Source organism: Apis cerana, linkage group LG8, assembly GCF_029169275.1.
Source record: "Apis cerana isolate GH-2021 linkage group LG8, AcerK_1.0, whole genome shotgun sequence".
In the NCBI taxonomy this organism is placed as follows: Eukaryota; Metazoa; Arthropoda; class Insecta; order Hymenoptera; family Apidae; genus Apis; species Apis cerana.
Window position 1 is genome coordinate 6,225,452 of NC_083859.1, and position 22,751 is coordinate 6,248,202.

Sequence of the window (22,751 nt, forward strand, 5' to 3'; positions counted from 1 at the left end):
ATAATTTATTATTATTATGTTATAATACGCTTATAATAATATTTATAAAAAATTTATTTTGTTTAAATTAAGTTCAAGACATTACAAAGACAAAATTCGAAAAATGATTAATTATTTTTGTGTAAGTTTTGAATTTATTTATTATTTAATTTTAAATTATGTAATAAAATGAAAATAAGATAAGTATAAAATATCAATATTTAATAAATGATAGGAAATAGAATAAAGAATAGTATGATAACTGAATCTGAATAATCAATTCTTTATTCACACATCGACGTATTGTCGTTTATACGCGTTTTGTCTTTCTCTTTATAAATTCATATTAATTTCATACAACCTTTTCACATGAATCGAAACTCTACATGAACTTTTTTTTGTTTATGAATACATTATTTCTCGTTCTTCACTAGAATGGACTCACTCATTTAAATATACATGTTATATTCGCAATCGCTACAGTCCACTCGATGACTACGCGAGAATGATTATATAACATTCAAACGAAGAAAAGTCGAAAATTAACATATATCGACTTTTAGATAAGGAAAATTAGATTATAGCGTGTTTAAAATATAATAATTCTAATTACGAATCGTTTATGAATTACAATATATTTGTGTCGATTTACAGAGTAAACCATTAAATTTCTACACACAAATGAACGTATATTAAGAAATACGTTCAAAGAAAATAAGTATAGACGTTAAAACATTAAATATGTAGATTAAAAGATGAAATTATCAAGGTCATTTTAAAGTCATACATGTTCATCTATATAATCTTTCTTTACAACTAATATTATATTTTATTTTACACAAAAAATATATTGTATACCATTTAAAAAAACTCTAAATGACCTTGAAATGTTCTTAATATATCTACTTATTTATTTGAAAAATATTTTAACATCTTTTGTAACTTTCTTTTACAGATAAAATTCAAAATGATAAAAATGGTTACTCTGTATAACAAATAAACAAATATGAAAGTATAACATTGCTATTTTGTAATACTTTCTGTTAATTTTAATATAAAATTCTACAAAATGTATTTTGCTTATCTAATGAAAATTTTAGTGCAATATGGACAAATTTCCATCACACTTTTATATTTGAACACTGTACATTATGTTACACTAAAAAAATGAATAATCTATGAATAATGAAAAAAAAAATTGATCGCTAATGTGTAGAACTTTTGCAATCGTTGAACTTTTCTAACATTTGGCAAAATTGATAGACTATGCTTCACTATAAATAGTAGAAGAGTAGAAAAATTTATTGCGATTACATTAGTGGACATAATAGTGCGAATAAACGCTTCCTAAATTTTTTTTCTTTTTTATTTGTTCACTTATATTTGCAAGAACAAGTGTAAACACTCTTTGTACTTTTTCGATGGTATATCTGAATAAATTCAGATAGCCGCATACAGGCCATGGCATTCTCTAAAAATTGGCATTTATCATAATTGAAATATACTTTTATATATCTTGATGATATTAGACGGTTCAAAATATATCTTATTGCTTGTTTATGAATAGCTTTTTCTAAATCATCTAAATCATGTTTAATTTTTAATGTTTTTCAATTTTTTTGATAATAAAATAATCCACTAAAAATTCTTGCAAACTATTCTGTGCACAAATAGGGACAAAAAAAAAGATCACATGATTCAGGTCATAAATTTACCTCTTTATACCAAATGTTCCTTGCAATTGTTGTCACATTTTTTCAAATATTTGTAATTATTTAAGAAAAAAAACTTTTTCTTAAATAAATGCAAATGATTGAAAAATTGAGGCTATACTTATGTAGAACATCAGTGTATACACGGGGAATTTCTCAACATACTTAATATATTTAATATTTACAAGATACACACGCACAATATCTTCTTGCGCTCTTCCCCGAAAAACAAAGTACATTTTTTTTTTTTTGCTATTTTACAAAGTAAAAGCTCGCCCATACATTCTCGCATTATAAATTTTTCTAGAAATATATTAGGGGTTCATTCTTGAACGTTTCGATTTATCTGATGCAGCTTTTCTTATAGACGTCTCATCTAGGACTGTAAAATAAGAAAAAAAAAATTTGGCGCTTGTTTATTAATATTCAACTATATTTATAAAGAAAGATAAGATGAATAAATTTTACCAATTAAATTTTTTTGAATTTTTGAAATTTTAATTATTTGAAAATTTTATTTTTTTCATTAATTTAAAAATAATTTACCATATTAACAATTTAAAAATTTGAAAATTTTACTATACTTTCATACAAAATTTTATTGAAAAATTTAAAATATCTCTATAAATACTTATTGAAATAATAATTATTAAAATGAAAATTTTTTGAAATATTTACAAAATTAAAATTATTATAATTTAAAAAATAAATTCATTCTTATATATATTATTTTACTATAAAAATAAAACTAAATTAAAAACAATTTGTTTATTCGCAAATATTCAATAAATATGTAAGTACATAGAAATGTTCTCATATATACATGTTTAATAAAAAAAGTCAAATATTTGTTATTTCATCTGCAAAATAAATCTTTAAATTTAAAATAAACGAATCAATATGATTCAACGAATCGACTTACCTAAACGATGATCTTTTTCCGTAGTCGCGTCGTTGCCGATTGACTCTTCGAAAGCTTTTGTTTTAATATCTAATTTTTGACTTTGGATATCCGGTATAGCAGCTAGCATCAAGTTTGTGGAATTTTTTAAACTATCATAAGATTGCTCTAACTGTTTTACTTTTTCTCTAAGATCAATATTAGCTGTGAGAATTCCATTCACCTATAAAATTTATAATTAATTAGGAATTAATTTTTAATTGAATTTATAATAATTTATAAAAATTAATTTAATAATTTATAAAAAATAATAAAATTATCTTTGAAAAATAATTTCTATTAAAATTTCTAAATGATTCTAACAATATTTTGAAAAACAATCACATAAAAAAAATTTATAAAAAATATTTAAATTATTTTTAAATAATAATCTTCTATAAATATTATTTGAGAATTATATTATTTGATTTCCTGTTTGAAAATAATCTTTCATTATCTTTCATTATCTTTCGTAAGAATTATTAATAAATATAACCTTTAGAAATATTAAATAATTTTTTTTCTATTTATATGGAACGTATACATACTTCATCGTTCAGTTTCATAACAGTAGTTAGTATAGTAGTCTTCACGCACTCTCTCTCCAAGGATATCACTTTCATGCTAACATTCTGTGTAGTCTCCTGAAGTAATACCAACGTTTCCTGCAAAAACACATTATTCCATCAAGAAATGTGTATCAGAACTTTCACTTATTATTTATTCTCAAATATTTACATGGTCTTTCTTTTGATCCTCCGCCACCCATTGTACCGATCTTGACAGCGTTTCATTTATGTTCATCAAATTATCAGATAAATGTACGATTGCCGCGTTCAACTGATCAGTCTTTATTTTTGTCTCATTTGTGGTTAGTATCTGAGGTTTTTGTGTAACATTTGACAAATCTGTAATCGTATTCTATAATACAAAAAAAAAAAAGAAATAATGTTTAGAATTCTATTCTCTTGATATATTATAATATTATTTGATGAATAGTTTGCTTATAAACCTTGATACTGGTAATATTTTGTTGCATAGTGGTTTGAACATCTTGTACCCTAGCATTAGATTCTTTAAGAGTTTTTACTGTGGCACGCAGATCTTCTATTTGGCTTCCAAAAGACATCACACTACTAGAAAGGGCTTTTAAATCTGTTGGCACGTTGATTAATGTTGGATCAGCTTTAAACCATTCTTCTACTCGATGTAAATCGCGTTGAATGACTGCTAACTGTAGGTCAAATTTAAAAAAATGGAATTCTATTTATAATATATATAACATTTATAATATATATAATATATATAACATACAATATAATAGTTTTAAATGAATCTTGAATCTTGATCTTGAATCAATTCATAAATTTTTGTGTAAGTTATCAATATAAATATCAATATAAATATTATTTTAATTAATAATTACTTTAGAGAAATTAAAAATGAAAATATTTAATTATATTAATTATAAAAAAAATCATTAATGAATTTTATTTTTTTTTTTAATTCCAATAGAATATACTATTTAATATATTATAATACTTGAAGATACTATAATAAAAAACATAATATTCATTTTAATTTTACTTAAATTAAATTAATTACTTAAATTAAATTAATACTTAAATTAAAGAAATTAATGAAATTATTGATTCATAGATTTACGAATTGATACAATGGATAACTTTTCTGTTAAAAAATCATAAATTTACCTGCGTCGTAAAATTGTTGATTTGAAGCTTGAGATCTGATAAATGCGTGAAAATAATGGTCTGATTGTTTTGAAGATCTCTCGACAGAGAGTGACATTTTTGCAGAGCGTCAGGAACACCTTCGCTACCGGCAATAACTGCAATGTAAATGATATTTCTTTTCTTCTTTTGTTCACGAATAATAAAGCATACATAAACATATAAGCATGTAATAATTTTATAATTGATGTAATAATTTTATAATTGATGTAATCTTATCGAATATTTCATCATAAATTGATAAAATGAAAAATGGAAAATGTTTTGTAAAATTGATTAAGTTTTTGAGGATTAAAATAATCATCAATTTTATCCAATATTTAAAATATTATTGATTGACAATTTGTATATAAAGCACAAATTAATGATAAAACTCAAGCACAATTTAAAATTCTAAATTTAAATTTTCATATATATTTCAATGACTTAATATTAATCTAATTACAACAATTTAATATTAAGTTATAATCGATATTCTTCTGACTTAATATTAATTTGGAATACATAAATATTCCAAAAATTATAATATTTCATTTAATTGAAAAATAATATCATATAATATCATACTCAATAATCAATTTTCTCAATTACATTGAAATTATTCTCAAAAACTCTATAGAACATGTACAAATAGCTTGAACAATTTCCACCCAATAAATGACACCAGGTAATCCAATATTTGTCAATATATCTTACTATATTTGTCAATATATCTAACTAATAATCTTACTCCGTTATTAAACGTATTACTACAATCATGATTACGTATTATAAGATTATCTATCCTCGTGCTATCAAGCTGCTCTTATAAACACGTACGAGTAACAAATTAAGATAATAAGCTAAAAAAAAATTGAAAGTAATAAAAAGAAACACAAAAGAAGAAGAGGAAGAAAAAGAAGAAGAAGGAAATTACAAGGCGCGTTTTTATTCTGGAACTTCATTACGAATGAATCGATTTATGAAACATGTATAAATAAAACGATATGAAAAAAACAAAAAAAAAAAAAAATATTTAAAAAAATCGAAAGACATTATTGTATCTGATTATTAATCTTAAATGGAAAGAATTTGATTTAATTCATCTTTTTCCATTCAAGAGAATTATTTATTTTTTCTCTAAAAGTTTGTTTTCTCTTCTATCAATTTTTTTAAACTCTAAGATATAATATATCTTAAAGATATAAGATATAATATATCTTAAAGATATATATAAGATAAATATATCTTAAATATTAATTAAATATTATTCAATCATAGATAACTCAAAAAAGTTTGAATTAAATTATTTAATTTTTAAACAATTGATTGTAATCCTCAGTTGGTATCGTTGGTATCGTAGGTTATCTAATATTTCGAATTGGTTTTATTTGATTTTGTAGGATTTTAATTTAAATATAATAATATTACATTTTTTTATACGACATATTTAAATTTCATACAGATTGAATTCTATACATTTTTTCATTACATGAAATGAAAATAAAAATGAAAAATTTCACATAAAATAATTTAATTCTTCTAATACGTCGGTTATCTACAATCCATCAATACAAATTGAGGTCAATTTCTAGTCTATATTTCACATGATAAATTTATTATTGATAATATTTGCCGCGTGTAAGATATATAGGATGTCTAATCTGTTACAATATGAAGAAATCGAAAATAAATATATAGAATATCATTCTTCTATATGAAACCTTAAAAATTTTAAATTTAAAAAATTGTAAAGTACACGTATTCGATAAAATATAAATTAATAATTAATTCAGAAGACAGATTATTTTACGTGCAAAAATAAATAAAAAATAAGATATAATTTTATATTTTAAAGATTCATTTTTTTTTTTTTTAGAAAATCAAATTTGAAAATGCAAATATTTGACTAATTTTCCAAGATATCAAGTATTTAAATTAATCGAATAATTTTATATTAATTTGATTTCCACGAAAAATAAAAAAACCAAACAAAAAATGTTATTTCAACTTATTTTTACACATAAAATTATTCATTCATAAATTAATTAAATTCACATATGCTCGATAAATTTTTAAACTTGAAAACAAAGCTTCAAATAAAGAAGTTATTCTCTTAAATAAAATCATTTTTTTTCGAGTTGTGATTAAAAGGACATCCTGTATATTATAAATATCCTATACATATTAAAAATATCCCATACTTAACACGCATCTAAAATTAGATTTAATTTTAAATTTCGAAGTAATACTCGGGCGGTCGACTCTTCCATCGGTTTATATATATTTTTTTCAAAATTACTTTTCCTTTACATTATTTCAAAATTATATTTTCTTTTTCAAGTATTATTCTATTTCAAAGTTAATCAGTGATGTAATGACATACAATTTTGACGGAGAAACTAGCACGAGTTAAAAAAATGAAAGTCGGCAGCTCGCAATCGCTCTCTATCAGTCAACCGTCCGAGGATTGAAGTGAAATGCATTTTTAGAAGGGTCTCTTCCATCAACGTTTCCTAAAAGTGCAATATACCTTGGTCCAGTTCGGTCCGTAGAGCAGTGAGTTGCTGACGAACGTCGATGAACAGCCAAATTAAACTAGCGGTTGCTAATACAGAGGCACAAGCCAAAAAGGCACTACAAGCTTTAAAAAATCCGGGGCAAGCTCGACTTCGCCTGCCTCTGCATTTGCGGCCATTTCTAGTCGATACATTCCAGTATTCCGATCGTTCATCGCTGCTATCTGATAGTAACTCCTAAAAAGTTTACGTATGATGAATGCCGACCTGTCCCTTCCAATCTTTTTCCACTGGCTGTTTAGTTTCTTAAGAAATTTTCCTCGTCTTTTTAAGTTATTACGAATTTTGGTTGGCATTTCTTGTTCGATTTAATTTTTTCAATGCATTTTCTCTTTATGATTAATGGATTAGGTTATTTGAGAGGTGATTATAGTATTGTTTCATTGGTTTCTAATACATGAAATGTTTTTTTGCCTTTTAAAGTTGGAAGTGGAAATATTTTCTGATTGGGTTAACACGTTAAACGACAATATTGTGAATTTTTTTTAATATCAGTGATCATATTTGTAGAACACATCGATTTATTGATCTATTGGATCTTATAGTTAATAATTTACTATCATTACGATAAATCTTTTCGATATGATAATTTACGTTAAGTATGTAATATGCTGAAATGATATTATTATCAGTAAAAATATAAAATTAAAATGAAATAAAGTAAAGTAAAATAAAGATTTCCACAGCTTTATGATGTTTAACGTGTTAGATAAGAAGAGAAATATTTTTTTATTGAGCCAATAAATATTGTCTAAATGATAATATTGTCTAAGTAATATTGAAGGTAATGTTTGCGTAATTTTGTATCTATTAGAATCATGATCGTTTTTAGTAAATTTTTTGTTATAACAAATATTTTTTTATAAATTTTTGAAAGTTAAAAAAGAAAAAGTTCGAGAGAGAGAGAGAAAGAGAGAGAGAGAGAGAGAGAGAGAGAGAGAGAGAGAGAGAGAGAGAGAAATTAACAAGAAAGAAAAATGAAGCAAATTTACAATTAGATTTATTAGATACATTATTACCTCTATCCATAAATTTTAACTCAATTAATTTAATTTAATTTTAATTTGATTCTCTACAAACCTCTTACTATTTCTTCATCCAATTCTACTCACTCAACATTTCATATATCACAACCTTTAATATTAAATTATACTTTCGTTTCGAGTAAAGAAAATGAATCATTAATTTCGTCATAATACATGAAACAATATATATTTCTCTGTTTAAAAAATTTTAAATTCCCTCAAGACATTTTATCAATTTTCGTTAACCATTTTTCTATTTACGATAAATCCCTAAGAAATATACAAGTCACAAGAACAACGACACGCGCGTAAAATTTCAAAGAATACCGTTCGCAAAGAAGTATCAATTACATAACATTAGAGTGATAGAAATTTCCTAAAAAAATTTGTTGTGTGTATTATTAAAAAAGAAAAAAAAAAAGAAAAGAAAAGGAAAAAAAAGAAGAAAGGAAAAAAAAACTTCTTCGTGGTCACGGTCAATCGATACGTACTTGAGAGCTACGTTTCCCGGAACTTCGGCGAGAGACAGTGTGCGGAGGCGCCAGGGCGTCGAGCTCCTTCCGTTTCTTCATCTTCTTCGTCGGTTGACGAAGCGGCACTGTCACCGCCACCGAGTCCATCTCAAGCAACACCGAGCCGCCTATCTTCGTTTCGTTTCACAGGCGTGCCTGTCGTGTACAGGAACTCCCTTCTTTTCCTCTTTCTTTTTTTTTCTTTTCTTTTTTTTCCTTCTTTTTTTTCTCTCCGTCTCACTCTCACTCCCTCTCCCTTTTTATCAACCCCTGCACAATGCACTCGCGTCGATAATCATTCGCATCACAGGTTCATTTCCGTGCTCGAAATTCGGCCGCGTTTCCACTGTTCCGCCCGCGTGAACGCGATCTACGATTCACGGCCCCTCGATCACATCTTTCCGATTCTATCGTTCCCCGGTGAATAAAATATCTATTATACCGGTATATCGCGTGACTACTTCCTCTGAAAATCAATTGATTTTGCACGTCAAAAGACATATTCTTTTTTTTTCTTTTTTTTTATCGGTTAAATATTGTTACATCTTGATTTGGAGTTTACATAATGCGAATTTTAAAAGTAGAAAATTTTTCAATTGGCAATTATTGATCTATCATCATTGGGTTATACGTGATATCATAATAGTTTGGGTTGATCTTCGTGTTATGACGTTCGATCATGGTCAAGCATCGTTGTGTAATTATTCACTGTAAGTGAATATACTCGTAATATGATTTAGAAATTAAAGGAATATTTTTCTTTTTTTTTTTTTTTTGAATCGATATTTTTCAATATTCGGAAAAATCTACCAAGGTTTAATTAATTAATATCGAAAATGCTATCAATGATCCATTTCAAATAATGTAATACAAATCTATCTTAAATTGTTATTGTTTGGTATTCACCTATGACCTAATGATATTAATTAAGTAATACATATAGTAATTTTATTTACATTAATTATTTGAATGTGTTAGCTAGAAACGAGAGGATTCTATAAGTTTTAAGAGGATTCTGCAGTCTGAGCGAAATAAAAGAATCATTCCAGGTCACTAGAGAAGTGTCCTCACTCTTTATTTGCCCTTCCACTATATTTCAGTCTATCTGTACACCAATATGTACAGACATTTAAATATATAGAAGCTACTTTTCCAATGGTAGAAATTTAAAATTTCTAAGAATATTTATTTTAAACTTAAACTGAAAATCTTATACTAAAATGAAAAAATTTAAAAGTGAAGGAACTTGAGATAATAATTTCGAAGCAATCACTTAAATGTTTAATACCTAAAAGATTTATATTTGCTTTCAATTTTCTAATTATAAGATATTCTTATTAAATTTTTCTGAATATTCGAATACTTTCCATATATTCTTCAAAAATTCTTCTATAATTCAAGTGAGTGATTAAACATTTTTGAAAAAATTTAATTTAAAAATATTTTCTACTTGTCGAAAAATCATCGAATTCGAGAAAGAAAGTGAAGTGAATCAAGTTTGCAAAATCTGGCAAATTTCCTCTGCACGCTCTTGTACCGCGATATCGATCGATCGATCCCGACAATACAACAGCGAGTTCTTGAGCGAAAGAGGTCGGGAGAACAAAAGTACGAGGAAGGCGACGGCAAACAAAACCTCACCTAGTTAAGAAAAACCAAGGGACTACAAGAAAGGAGAAAGAAAAAAAAAGGAAGGAAAAGGGGAAAATGAAAAGAAATGGGGACAGAGCACGATAAAGCGGTCACAATAATCGTGGCGATTAAGTATATACGTATATTAGTTAAAGTTGTTCAAGGCAGTCGACTCGTTTAGATAAGAGAACGAACAAAGCAATCAAACGTATGTAAGTACACATTGTTGACAACTGTAATATCAGGAAAAATGATATTAACTTCACAAATTTAAGTATTACAATCAAGTATGAATTTTATAATTCAAAATGATATAAGATTAATTTGATTAATCTATTTTAAATTTTGTGTTATTTCCTTTTTCTTTTTTATACATCACTCTATCATTTAAAAATAATCAATTGCAGTTTATCGTTAGATTGGACATGCTTATATGAATTTATATTATTTTAAAAAAATAAAATCCTCTTTGGTGATTAAAAATTATAACGAATATTTTGAACAATCATTTCTTTTACTTTTATGTGTATTTTCGTATCACAAGTATTCATTATTAAATACTTTTTACAATAATATACTTTGCATTTTTTTATTTTGTATCTTTCTATTCCACACATTTAAATTTTTCAAAAATGCATAAACATTCACAGTCTTACTCTCATCCATCAAACTAATTTCATCTCGCGACCACTATTGCTTTAATAACGCTATAATATATATATATATATCAACCTCTCCCAACTCCTCGACCCACGTCCGGCCTGCCGGAAGTCTTTCGCGAAACTTTAAAGGCGGAAAAAATTTACAATTTACAATCTGCAATTCGATCGATCCCTGATATCTTCTCTTCGATCAAAGAATGACGTAACTGATAAACTTTACACTATAAATCGTTGAAGTATTACGTCGTAATAATGGAATTACGAAACTCACGATTGATCACCGCCACGGACAAGAAGAGAAATACGAAGGGAGTACGCGATGGAAAGAGAAGAAATGCGTTACGAAGCGAACTTCGCCGCAAAACGCTTCGTACTGACGGACCTCTTATCATCCTCTGCCCGCCTTACCTGACAACGTTTGCAGGTAACACCCGTGCGAGTACACCGTCCATACGAATAAACATCGTTCACAACTATATATTTGTACGAGTATACGTTCACACAAGAGCAAATTGAGCACGCGTGATCATATATCTGAGAAGAACAATGCGGCGGATATGTGTTTGTCACTGGCTATTATACATATTTTATTGTTACGGAAAAGAAAGAGTTATCTCTTTTCTTTTTGTCTTCTAATTCGATGCGTGGAACACATATCGGTGTGTTATGTTCAATTCTCCGTGATTAATAATTTATGTGTATAATTTCCGCCAGTAATCAAATCGACTGTTTGAAATTCTGATTTAATAAAAAAAAAAATTTCTCATGAATAGTTTTCAATCGTTGAATCTTATCTACTTTGATTTTATGTTCATGTTTTTGTAACTATTATTTTCAATCGTTCAAAAACGTTTAAAAAATATATGATTATTATTTAATAATATTTTAATGTAATTATAAATTATGATTGAAAGTTATAATAAGAATAAGTTAATCAGGTTATAAATTTAAGAATATATTATTTTATTCTGCTCATTTTATTACAGAGTATATAATGTTGCATGAAACATATATATATAGATATTTAAATTATATGATTTATAAGGAAGAACAATGAAAGAATGATAAATAAAACTCTGATAGATACAATTACAAAAAATTTCAAATCATAGAATAAATTTTTCTAAAAAAAAAAAAAACATTCAATGGTGCGATAATAAGCAAATTAAAAAATTTATAAGATATATTATAAGATATATTATAAGAATCTATTTATAAGAAATATAAATTTAAAATTTATGTACAACGTTTCAAAATCAAATGATCTTTTTGATGATTGAAAAGAGAAAAGTTTCATATAATTAATAAAAAAAATGCATCTTTTAATTAATGACTCTGTTTACATAGAAAATCAGTGGTTCATTAAAATTAATTAAACATTTATTGGATTGATTAGTACTTAGAACAGAATGAAAAATTGAAAGATTAATATTTCACAAGAGAGAAATTGTAAAAATATTTTCACTTTATATCTGTTAACGAAGTACTAACAATAATTATCGTCTTTGAATCGACTTTAAGAATTAATTATTTTTTATCAAGATACTTTTATTAAGATAAAATGTTTTAATAAACATTAAAATAATATTATTAAAGCAAGATTCTTCCACTAATTTAAATATTTTATCTATAAATTGGATGATAAAATAAATGAATGAAATGCATGCTATATTTGAAATACTTTTGATCAGAAATTGACTTCCGAAATGAAGATTAGAGAGTAATAAATATTCAATAAAAGTAATTTCAACTTTCTGTAATATCATGTCATTTAAACATTAATTATGTATTTACTATATCTTTAAGTATTTTTTATAGTTTTATTAATCTTGTCAATATAATAATAAAAACAATCCATTATAATATTATTAATTATAATTATAAATATTATTAATTCTTTTTTAATTTCTTTTTTTTATATTCTTTTTTAATCAGAATGAAAAAAATGTTATTAATATCGTAGAAATTCTTTTTTTCATTACAAGAAATATTCATTAATATAGAATTAAAAAAAAGAGTAGAATATAAAATACAATATGTAAAAAATATAAAAAAGTAAAAAAGATTAAAAAATATAAAAAATATTAAAAATAAATATACATATTATAAAAAATATACATATTAAAAATAAGATCTTGAAATGATAGATTAGATAGAAAAAAAGATATAAAAAATAGAACTTTGATATACTTGATTATAAGAAAAAGAAAAAATAAAATCTTTATTGGGATGAGAATGAAAAAATTTCATAAAAAAGGTTTTAAAAACTTAATTCATAAAAACATTTATTAAATTTCAATAAAGAAAAATTCAATAAAATAAAAATTTGAATAAATTTTCAAATATATAAATGTATAAATATCTCATAATATTTTTTAATTTCAACAAAATTATATCGATGATTCTTTTTTAAGAAAGAAAAGTAAATTCTATTGAGATAGAAATTTTTTTACGAAAAGAAGAAAAATGGAATAACTATTTAGAAATGATCGAAAATCAAAATAGCTGATGCATTTGCAATTTCGTAGAACGGCTCTATAAATTTCTAGTTTCACGAAGGTCGAACATATACAACCTCTTTGTAACATGCAATGAATGACAAAAACATCGTCATTATGGTACTCGTGATTAGAAACGATCAACACTGTGATCCAATAATCATTTCCGTTTCAAATTACATTTTCACAAAAACATTACATTGAAATACAAATGGAAAATTAAATCGAATCGAATATTCTTGCTTTTTGTTTTTCGTAATCTTCTTACTTTGTTTATCAAAAAAGAATTCAACTTTCTATAGTATTGTGCAATTTTTCATAAATGTTAATAATGTTTATAAGAATTTATAAGAATTATCGATCGAAGATCGAAAATAAAAATTAATTTAAATATTATTAAGTAAGAAGATTTCCCATGGAAATCTTTCAAATCTTCTTTTTAATCTTTTTTAATTTCCTTGTTATTAATTATTTTGAACAAGATCTTCTTTAGAAAGTTATTTAGAAATTTTTAGAAACATCTAATAAAAAAATAATTCGTGCAATTGATATACAATAAATAATTTTTTAACTTTTTATATATTCTATTATAGTACATCAACGTTATAAATTCGTTCCAAGAATCGATTTCCAAGAACCTGCAAATTTCTGTTTATTTTTAACGCTTATATCTTATCAATTTCAGGACAGTATCAAATGATTCATTACCTTGTTGAAAAGAATTTCCATGAAAATTTAAAAAAATAAAATAGCAATTTCGTATATCGTAATTTATTATTCTAAATAGTTCTAAATGATTGTCGTGTTATTATTATTAATTCATCGTTAATTTTATTGGCACGATTAACATTTATTAATAATTCAACAGTCTAGTTTGCACTTTTCATGGTCAAATTTCATGGTCAATTAGTACAAAGCGTAGACGATCTTTTAGTTATTTTGAGTGACGCAATAATTTGTAAAGCATTAAATTTCGATACAAAAAATTCAGAAGTTTATCGAATTGAAATTACATTTATTATTACAATTTATATAATATGGATTTATAAATATTTGAAATCTTTTTGTTTGAATTTAAATTCATATTTTTTTCTAAATTTTAAAGTAAAATTTCAATATTGGAAACAATATTGATATATTTCTATAATTATACAAACTTTTTTTTGCAAATAATCATAAAAAATATTAAATTGTTTTATCTTTTTTATAATTGAATCGAATTTTAGGGAAACAAAATTACGTTGATGTATTATTCGAACCAATTAACTGTTTTATTTATCTTCATAAAAAGATATAGTGAAATTATTATAAGTACACTTTTATGTTTTTACAAAGAAATGATAATATAAAGAAATAATCGTTAATTGTATTATTTTATATTTTTAAATAAGTTAAAATTGGACGAAATGAAATAATTTAAAAGTAAAAAGTCATTAATAAAATTATAATTAATATTAACGCTTATATTACCGTTCATTGGTCCTATACATTTATCATATACGCTGTGATCTGTTAGAATCGCGAGGCTATTTAAATAAATTAACCATTCTTATATATACGCCCCTAAGGGATTGACACACGACTTTTTGTACGTCACTCTATTAGAGACACTTCTATGTGCTCGTTGAACAATTGGGAATCAATAGGAGAGGAATAAAACTATGCACACCTGTCGACCATTGAATGTTTTAAGCGGCAAAGATCACGAACACTTGTACATGCGGAACTTGACCTATGTCTCGTATAAATTATAGATTTTGATCGATTTCCGAATTACAAATTGCACAATATAAAAATGACAAATTGTTCAACTCACACGATTCGTAACTTAATATATCGATAAGATGAATTGTGAATTGAGCAAATAACAAATATTATTTATCAAACGGAATTATCAGAGAAAACAAACGATATAATACGAAGCAAAAAGCGTAGACAACGCCTCTGCTGCCATCGCGTACCACCCGCTCTGTGCGCAAAATATCGACTGACTGAGGGTTGGTACACGATCGTGTATAGTCTACTAGGGGTTCCTACGATAACAATTCAACAGTATATAGGGAATTTCGAATTGACACGGAAACGGAAGTGAAAAAAAAAAAACAGAAAAGAAAAAAAAATGCGCACATTTTTGTGATAATAAAGATGCTGCAATCGTTCAGATTCATGAGATGTCGATATATATATTGTTATCGTTAATATAAAATATTGAATTTCATGTCTATTATTTAAATTTTTTTTTAAATTTTAAAGAAAAATAAAATGAAGATTGTAACCAGAAAGAAAGAAAACGATAATAATAACAATAATAATAATAATGATGCTAATCAATATAGATAGATATTGACAAATCTTGGATTAATTGATTCATTAAATTGAATCAAAAAATATATTAAAGTATATATTAAATAATGATAATTTTCGATTAAAGAATAATTTCATTAAAAATAAATAAAATGGAATAAAAATATTCGAATTATTATTTATATCTTTCAGTTTCCATATTTATTGTTTTTTTATGAATTCACACTAATTTATAGTATTTATACATTAATTATATAATAATCTAATAACAATTTACAAAATTGTTAAAAGAATAGATATTCATATTTAAGATTATATAAGTATAATATTCTTTATATTTAGCTATATATTTTGAATTAATATTTTGAATTAATTATGTTACATTATATACATAATCTTGACCTAATAAATATTTTATTGGCGCAATTGTAATATAAAATTATAAATTAAAATTTTAAATTAAATTAAAATTTAAAATAATTAAGATTAAGAAATAGATAATCGTTGATATGCAAATTACTAAAATGAGTAAAAATGAATATAACAAAATTCATAGATATATGAAATAAATCATTTTTACTGATATTATTTTACAATTGCAAATTCAAATTTGTTTCAGAATTAGTTCCAGAATAAAAGCGGCATAAAGCAATTCTGACAATCATCAATTACATTTCATATTAATATCATTTTAACAATATGATATTATATAATTGTATAATTATAAATATATAAATAATAATAAATATTTACCTGATTTTATAGATATATCCATTTTTTTAATTTCTCCATATAAAATAACAGCTAACCAAGATAGTGCTATCAGCCAGAAGGTAATTAAAACACCTGCCATCCATAATGATATGATTCTCACATCAGACTTGCTACATCCACAAGAATCGGTCTGTTTCATTTTAACTGTGCCACTTAGTCTATGTTTTCTATAACAAAATATAAATTTTTTAAATAATTTAGATACTCTAAATTATTTAGATACTTTAAAATTTAAATATAATTAAAATTTTAAATAATAATTTTAAAAATGCGCTCTTTTTCTTTTACCGTTTTATTTTTTTCTTCTTAGGTGTGAGGTCCAAATCTGACACATCGGAATCAGTGTCTGACAACAGATCAAGTAGATTTATCGTTTCTTTGTTATTCGAATTATTCATTATGATGAAAGAATCATAGCACGGGTCATAAAGTTAAAAGACGGAATCGTATTGACGGCCAGTTTGATAACATAACCTCTTTAATTGAAATGTCAGTCATTAAAAGATCTATTTTTATTAATGATCTACTAATATTTGATCTAATTATTTTAACTACATATTACGTAACGAAATTTAAAATTACTCATAATTTTCACTATTATTGCTTTGATATAGCGATCAGAAGATTCATTCCTTTATATCTTTTATAACCTAACCTGTATTCGTGCATTCTTACATAGCATGTTCATTTCACATATTCTGACATCTGACGGAAAAATGAATAAATTGAAAAAAATGTATTTGATGTGAACTAAAATAATTAAATTTATTCTATGAGATTAATTCTATTTTGTGAATGTTTTGTGAACGATCCGTCATCTTAACAGAATTCATGAATATTTATTAATTTAATTTTATTTCACGAACGGTGTAGTATATATATATATATATTTATAATATAGATATAAACAATAATTAAATAAGAAAATGGTAAATATAATTATTAATTTATTATAATGTTATTTTATAATGATAAACAATTATTGATCAATTTTAATAAAATATAATTGAATTTCTATATTAAATTCTATATATTCTTGCAACTATTATAATAAATTATATCTTTGTTTAATTTATATATTTTTATATATTTTATATTTGCATATATAAAATTAATTAAAAATTATAACTTTTACTATAATTACATTTTTTTTAATAAAAAAAAATGTTTATTTTAAATATTTCATTTCAGTGTTGTTTTTAATTAATTTCAAATTTTCAATTATTGCTTTCAATTAGAAAGCCCTAAAAATTTATAAATATATTACGATAAAATTATTTTCATTTCAAGTAAAACGAAATGAATTTAAAATAATTTATAACCTTATGTTGATGAAGAAACAATCTTAAGCTGCATTTCCTTTTTTTTCATTTTTTTTTTAAATATCCTTTCATTTATTAAAGGTTTCAGGTTCGAAAAGTTCGTTGAAAGAATAGTCCTTCTAATGCATTAATTAGCTTGCGTAGCACGTTACAACGCTTTCCATTGAAGACAGCATCGCATCCGGTAGAAGTTCGGTCAAAAACAATCTACGTGGATCGCATATGACTTCGCTGCAAATTTATCAAAATTTATATCGTTAAATCAATTCACTACAATATTTAGTGGATTTAATAAATAAATCTGAGCTTTTTTTACCTATTTAATTCTAAAAAAAAAATTTAATAAATAGGCCAATAAAATGTGTTATATTTTTATTTAATTCTCCAAAATAATTAAATAAATTTGATTACAACTTTTTTAAGTATGTATGATTAAATTTTTAGTAATTTTTTTATATACTTTTAATATTTCTAAGAATTTTGTCCTGTGAAATTCGTTAAATGATTATTCATGAAATTAGAAATGTAAAGATTCACTGATTTTTTTGACAGTTGAAGATTGCGTTGGTGTCTGAGCGTTCGGTTGGCTGGATGTGACACAGCCGAATTTTAAAATCGCATCAGCTATGCCGACATCTTGCCTTCGAGGCGCCCAGTTAGAATCGTGATAATATTCTTCTTAAAAAATAATTAATATAAATGAAACACTCAATCATAATACACTTTAACAATTAACAATTAAGAAATTTAATCAAAATGTAATCTTATATATATATATATATAAAATTATAAAAAATATTAAATGAATAATTATTTACTATTACATTAAATTATTAGTATTATTTTTAATTCTATTTAAATATATTACTATTAACGATGATTAACTATTTTAAATAATTCAATTAAAAAACTAATACTCTTAAATATAGAGTACTTACTTTAATTTTCTATCATAATGTTGACAAATCGTAATCATTCCTCTTAAAAAATTTAAAAAATCAAACCCAATATCAAAATAAGAAATCAAAACTTACCAAAATTATTCACATTATATCTTCTCAAACTTTTACTATAATCTATAAATCTTTTCTAAAAAAAAAATCAAATATCAAAATGAAATTAAAAAAAAATCAAAACTTATCAAAAAAATCTCACCTTAAGTAAAAGAAATAATTTTCAAACAAATTAAAACATTTTTCATCGAAGTTTAATATTCCTCATAAATCAATCCTCCAAGAAGATTTTAAAAGTGGCATGATATAATTGTAAATAAAATTGCTGAAATAAAATTTTAATTAGTAATTGATTAAATGAACTATCGATTGAATTTATTTATCTGAACGTGAATTCCTCTTACTTGGATTAAAAATCATAGCGAAAAGTATCAATAGACTATTACGTGAATACACCATTTATACGAATTGGTTGGTTCCCAAACAAGTTTAGATAAATGGAGTTCCTACTGTACAGTGAATCGACGCGTGATTCAAAAGAGACACCTGCATGAGACTGGAGGCACGCCAAATAACTGATAGCGTGGGCGTCGTGACTTCGAAGACGACGTCGAATGATCTAACGTTCGAGAGGGGATGAAGTTTCCCTGTACTTCTTACTCCATTGGTCGGGAACCGATTCTACGATTCGTGTATTCCTTCTCTCCGTCTCCTGTTCTTCCCGATCGTTCTATTAACGAGTTACCACCTTCCGGTCGAGCAGGCGTTAACGAAGATCTTTTCAACAGGCACAGCTGCGAATTTTTGCATCAATTGTTTGTTCTTTCTTCGATGAGTCCTGGTTTAGAAAGGAAACCAAAATGATGCAGAAGTAAATCTTGAGGCAAAGACCTTTTATGATATATTTCATGCTATTATATTTATTATTTGTCTCGAAAGACTTATTTCTTTAAAAATTTCATTATTTTAACTTATACAACTCTCATGTCTATACAATTCTCTTTATTATAGAACTTTATATAGGTGTATATTATTTATTAGAAAGTAATTAGAAAGATTTGTTTTAAATTTTATAATTTTTATTTGCATCTCGTATACAAATTATTATCATATTATACATATTGTAAAAATATATATCGATTCAGATCAAAAAACGAGGGAACGAGTTAACTGAAAAGAATACACGATACTTTTAATGTAATAATTTATTCGCTTCAAAATTATATGTTTTGTCAAACATTTATGTTATACTATATATGTATATTTATCTTCGAATAAAATCAACTAATAATTATTATTAGATATTCTTCTTATTTTATATTTATTTGTGATTAAATAATAAAATTAAGAGATAATAATAAAATTAAAATTATTGAGATATTGAGATTGTTAGTAAATATTGGAGATCTGAAAAAAAAATGTTTATTGATAATTGGTAATAGATAATAAATAATAAATAAAACTATCAATAAAAACACATCAATAAACGCAATTTTTCAAAATCTCTTTATCAAAATCTAAATTTCTTTCATCTTCATCTAAGAATATTCTTCCATTTTAAAACTTACAATTAAAATTAATACAAAAATACTTGGCAAACAACATTGAAACTAATAATTACCGATAAATGCTAATAATTTTCAAACAATTCAAAAATCCTTGAGCAAAAGCAATATTTACTTACTATTAAATTAAACATTATTCCTCTACAACGAACAATGCCCTTCCATCTAAGAATTGCGATAGAAATTGCAACAAACTCGCGTAACTAACCGGAAGTGCGAACGAAAAGCGGGAGCGGATGTCTTTAAAAAGGATGAAAATGTGTTCACAACTATAGAAAGCATTCGATGGGTTGAAAGTGTTCGATCGCGAGCGGAGGATCCCCCGGGTCTTCGTGACTTCCGGTTTTAGACGACGCGCGTGTGCCAGCGGCGATGACCGGATATGGCGAAGAACCGACTGACCAAATCGTTCGTTCGGCGAGTCCACCGCTTCGTCTACAATGAGCTTTTCATGCGAATCACGCGTTCCCCTGTACCAAATACCAAGCTCGTATCGGTGACATCATACTCTTGCGTTGTATACCCGCGTGCACAGGTGAACGTGTGCCCGAGAATACAGTTGGATGAGACGATGTCGTTGCTCATAACGCGAATCATTTCTCTTTCTTACTTCTTCTTAATTTTAATGATGAGGAAAGGCGTTCAATCCGTATGATAAAAAAATGATATGTTATTCCTTGATTTTTTCTTATTACGATTAGTTTATTATTTTTGCATATTTTTACTCGTTTTCGTTATTTCTTTTTTTTTTTTCTTGTTTTGTTTTTTTCATAGAAGAAAGCATTCGATGTGATTGTACATTGATTGATAAACCTGTTGTTATCACCTCGTTTATCTATCTTTTCAAGTTTTTTATGGATATCTTTATGGATACGCGTTATGATTATATGTAACTATATTTATACATATCACTTATATATGCATATTTATACGTTTATTTGTTATTATGTACGTTTATTATTATATATTATGTACATATAATTATACTTTTTTTTATATCGTTTTTTTTTTATCTCTATATGTTTTAGAGTCAACTGATATATTTTTTCTCTTTTTAAACAATTAGATTTCTATTTTTAAAATTTTCGGTAACAATTTTTATTGAATAATGTATTAGGCTTTTATACAATTTACAAAAAACCTTTTGATGATTCTAATCTAAAAAAATTGTTACGACTTTAAAATAAACAAGATATAGAATTATAAATACGAGAAAAAAGTAAGAATCGATATAATTTCATAAAAAACATTGTTATTTTTATTTTTATTAATGAATTCTCAATCTGGAATGTATAATGTACAATGTATAAAAAAGAAAAAAATATTTAACATGATAACATGATAAAACGAATAACGATAAAAAATTGATAATATTGCATAAAAATAAAAATTATAAACATTAATTATCAATATTACGGAATTCAATGATCCACAATGAAATTAAAATAATAAATCTAAACGAATCTTTCATTTTCTTAATTTTTATTTCCTAAACGAAGACAATAGCAATAAAAAAAGAATAAATAAAAATTAAACAATATTCAACACGATTAATGGAGAATCAAATAGAGATTCCAAATAACTTAATTTTTAATTTTAATAAAAGATCGCAAAAAAAAGCTAAGTTTCAAGATTCGAGGGAGAAAGAAAGAAAAATCCAAAGAAATATTCGCGGAGAAAGTCATGGTAGAGTTCAGTGATTCGTGGCCCATCGAGAATTTCTTTCTGTTCCTCTGTCGTCACAATATTCACGTGACAAAGTTCGAAGTGTATAGAAGAGAAAAAAAAAAAAAAGAAACCGAGAGAAGAATAGTTAATCGGTAAACAAATCACGTACTTGTGGATGCATATATAAGACCATAGAACGTTGTGTACTTACACGACGAGCGAAAGGAACGCACGAATGCTGCGTATGTCCATACCTTCTGGATATTCGGATGTTTAATTTTGACTTATTAGAAAAATGGATTGATAAATATATTTTGTACATTTATCAATGGAAAAAGAAATGATTTACGTTAAAAAATTTATATTTATTTTAAAGGAAAAAACTGTGTATTAGATTTGGAAGATCGAAGTAGAATGAGATATATTTATTTCGAATTATTAATGAAATAATTCATTCGTTACTTAATATAATGACAATGGATTTTACGAGATTTCGAATAAAATGTAAAATTGCACATTTCTCTTTTCTATTTTTTGCATATTACGCAATTTGAATATTATAAGGTATTTATGAGGTATTACGAAGTTACGTTAATAAGTAAATAATTATCATATTAAAATTAATTATAATATTAAATTATTATAATTGATTGATCTTCAATTCTTTAAGTTTCAAATTGACAATATCTTAATAGTCACCCTTTCGATAGACGAAGAAAGAAGCAAAAGGCATAAGGAAGGAAGTAGGCCGTGCAAATGAGGTAGCCTGCAGAGGTGCTCTGGAACTAAAAAATCCCAGTCGGTTGCTAATTGAAGAACAAACAGACTCAGTTCAACACAGGATTCTGCGTGAAAAATCGCGACGACAATGAAATTTGGTTTGACGACATCATTTA

General features: G+C 25.2%; 2 protein-coding genes and 1 long non-coding RNA gene across 4 annotated transcripts; all 3 read right to left on the minus strand.

The window, feature by feature from the left end:
- Positions 1–242: 242 nt before the first annotated feature.
- Positions 243–8,592, minus strand: LOC107992612 (uncharacterized). Its single transcript, XM_062078337.1, has 8 exons — positions 8,457–8,592; positions 6,895–7,117; positions 4,344–4,480; positions 3,644–3,865; positions 3,370–3,552; positions 3,180–3,296; positions 2,614–2,815; positions 243–2,073 (listed from the first exon to the last, which is right to left on the minus strand). Exons 1-8 carry the CDS (start codon positions 8,583–8,585, stop codon positions 2,006–2,008), a joined length of 1,281 nt encoding a protein of 426 aa, XP_061934321.1. The 5' UTR covers positions 8,586–8,592; the 3' UTR covers positions 243–2,005.
- A 73-nt stretch (positions 8,593–8,665) lies between these two features.
- On the minus strand, positions 8,666–17,208 carry LOC107992613 (uncharacterized). The gene is made up of 3 exons (XM_062078349.1): positions 16,636–17,208; positions 16,327–16,514; positions 8,666–9,185 (listed from the first exon to the last, which is right to left on the minus strand). The coding sequence occupies exons 1-3, from the start codon at positions 16,743–16,745 to the stop codon at positions 9,142–9,144; spliced, it is 342 nt and encodes a 113-aa protein (XP_061934333.1). The 5' UTR covers positions 16,746–17,208; the 3' UTR covers positions 8,666–9,141.
- A 180-nt stretch (positions 17,209–17,388) lies between these two features.
- LOC114578131 (uncharacterized) lies at positions 17,389–20,955 on the minus strand. 2 transcript variants are annotated; one of them, XR_009830881.1, is made up of 6 exons: positions 20,307–20,955; positions 19,027–20,029; positions 18,825–18,947; positions 18,704–18,758; positions 17,670–17,900; positions 17,389–17,591 (listed from the first exon to the last, which is right to left on the minus strand). It is a non-coding gene; the product is annotated as an uncharacterized LOC114578131 (long non-coding RNA). The 2 variants fall into 2 exon arrangements; XR_009830880.1 differs by having other exon boundaries at positions 17,389–17,900.
- Positions 20,956–22,751: the final 1,796 nt, after the last annotated feature.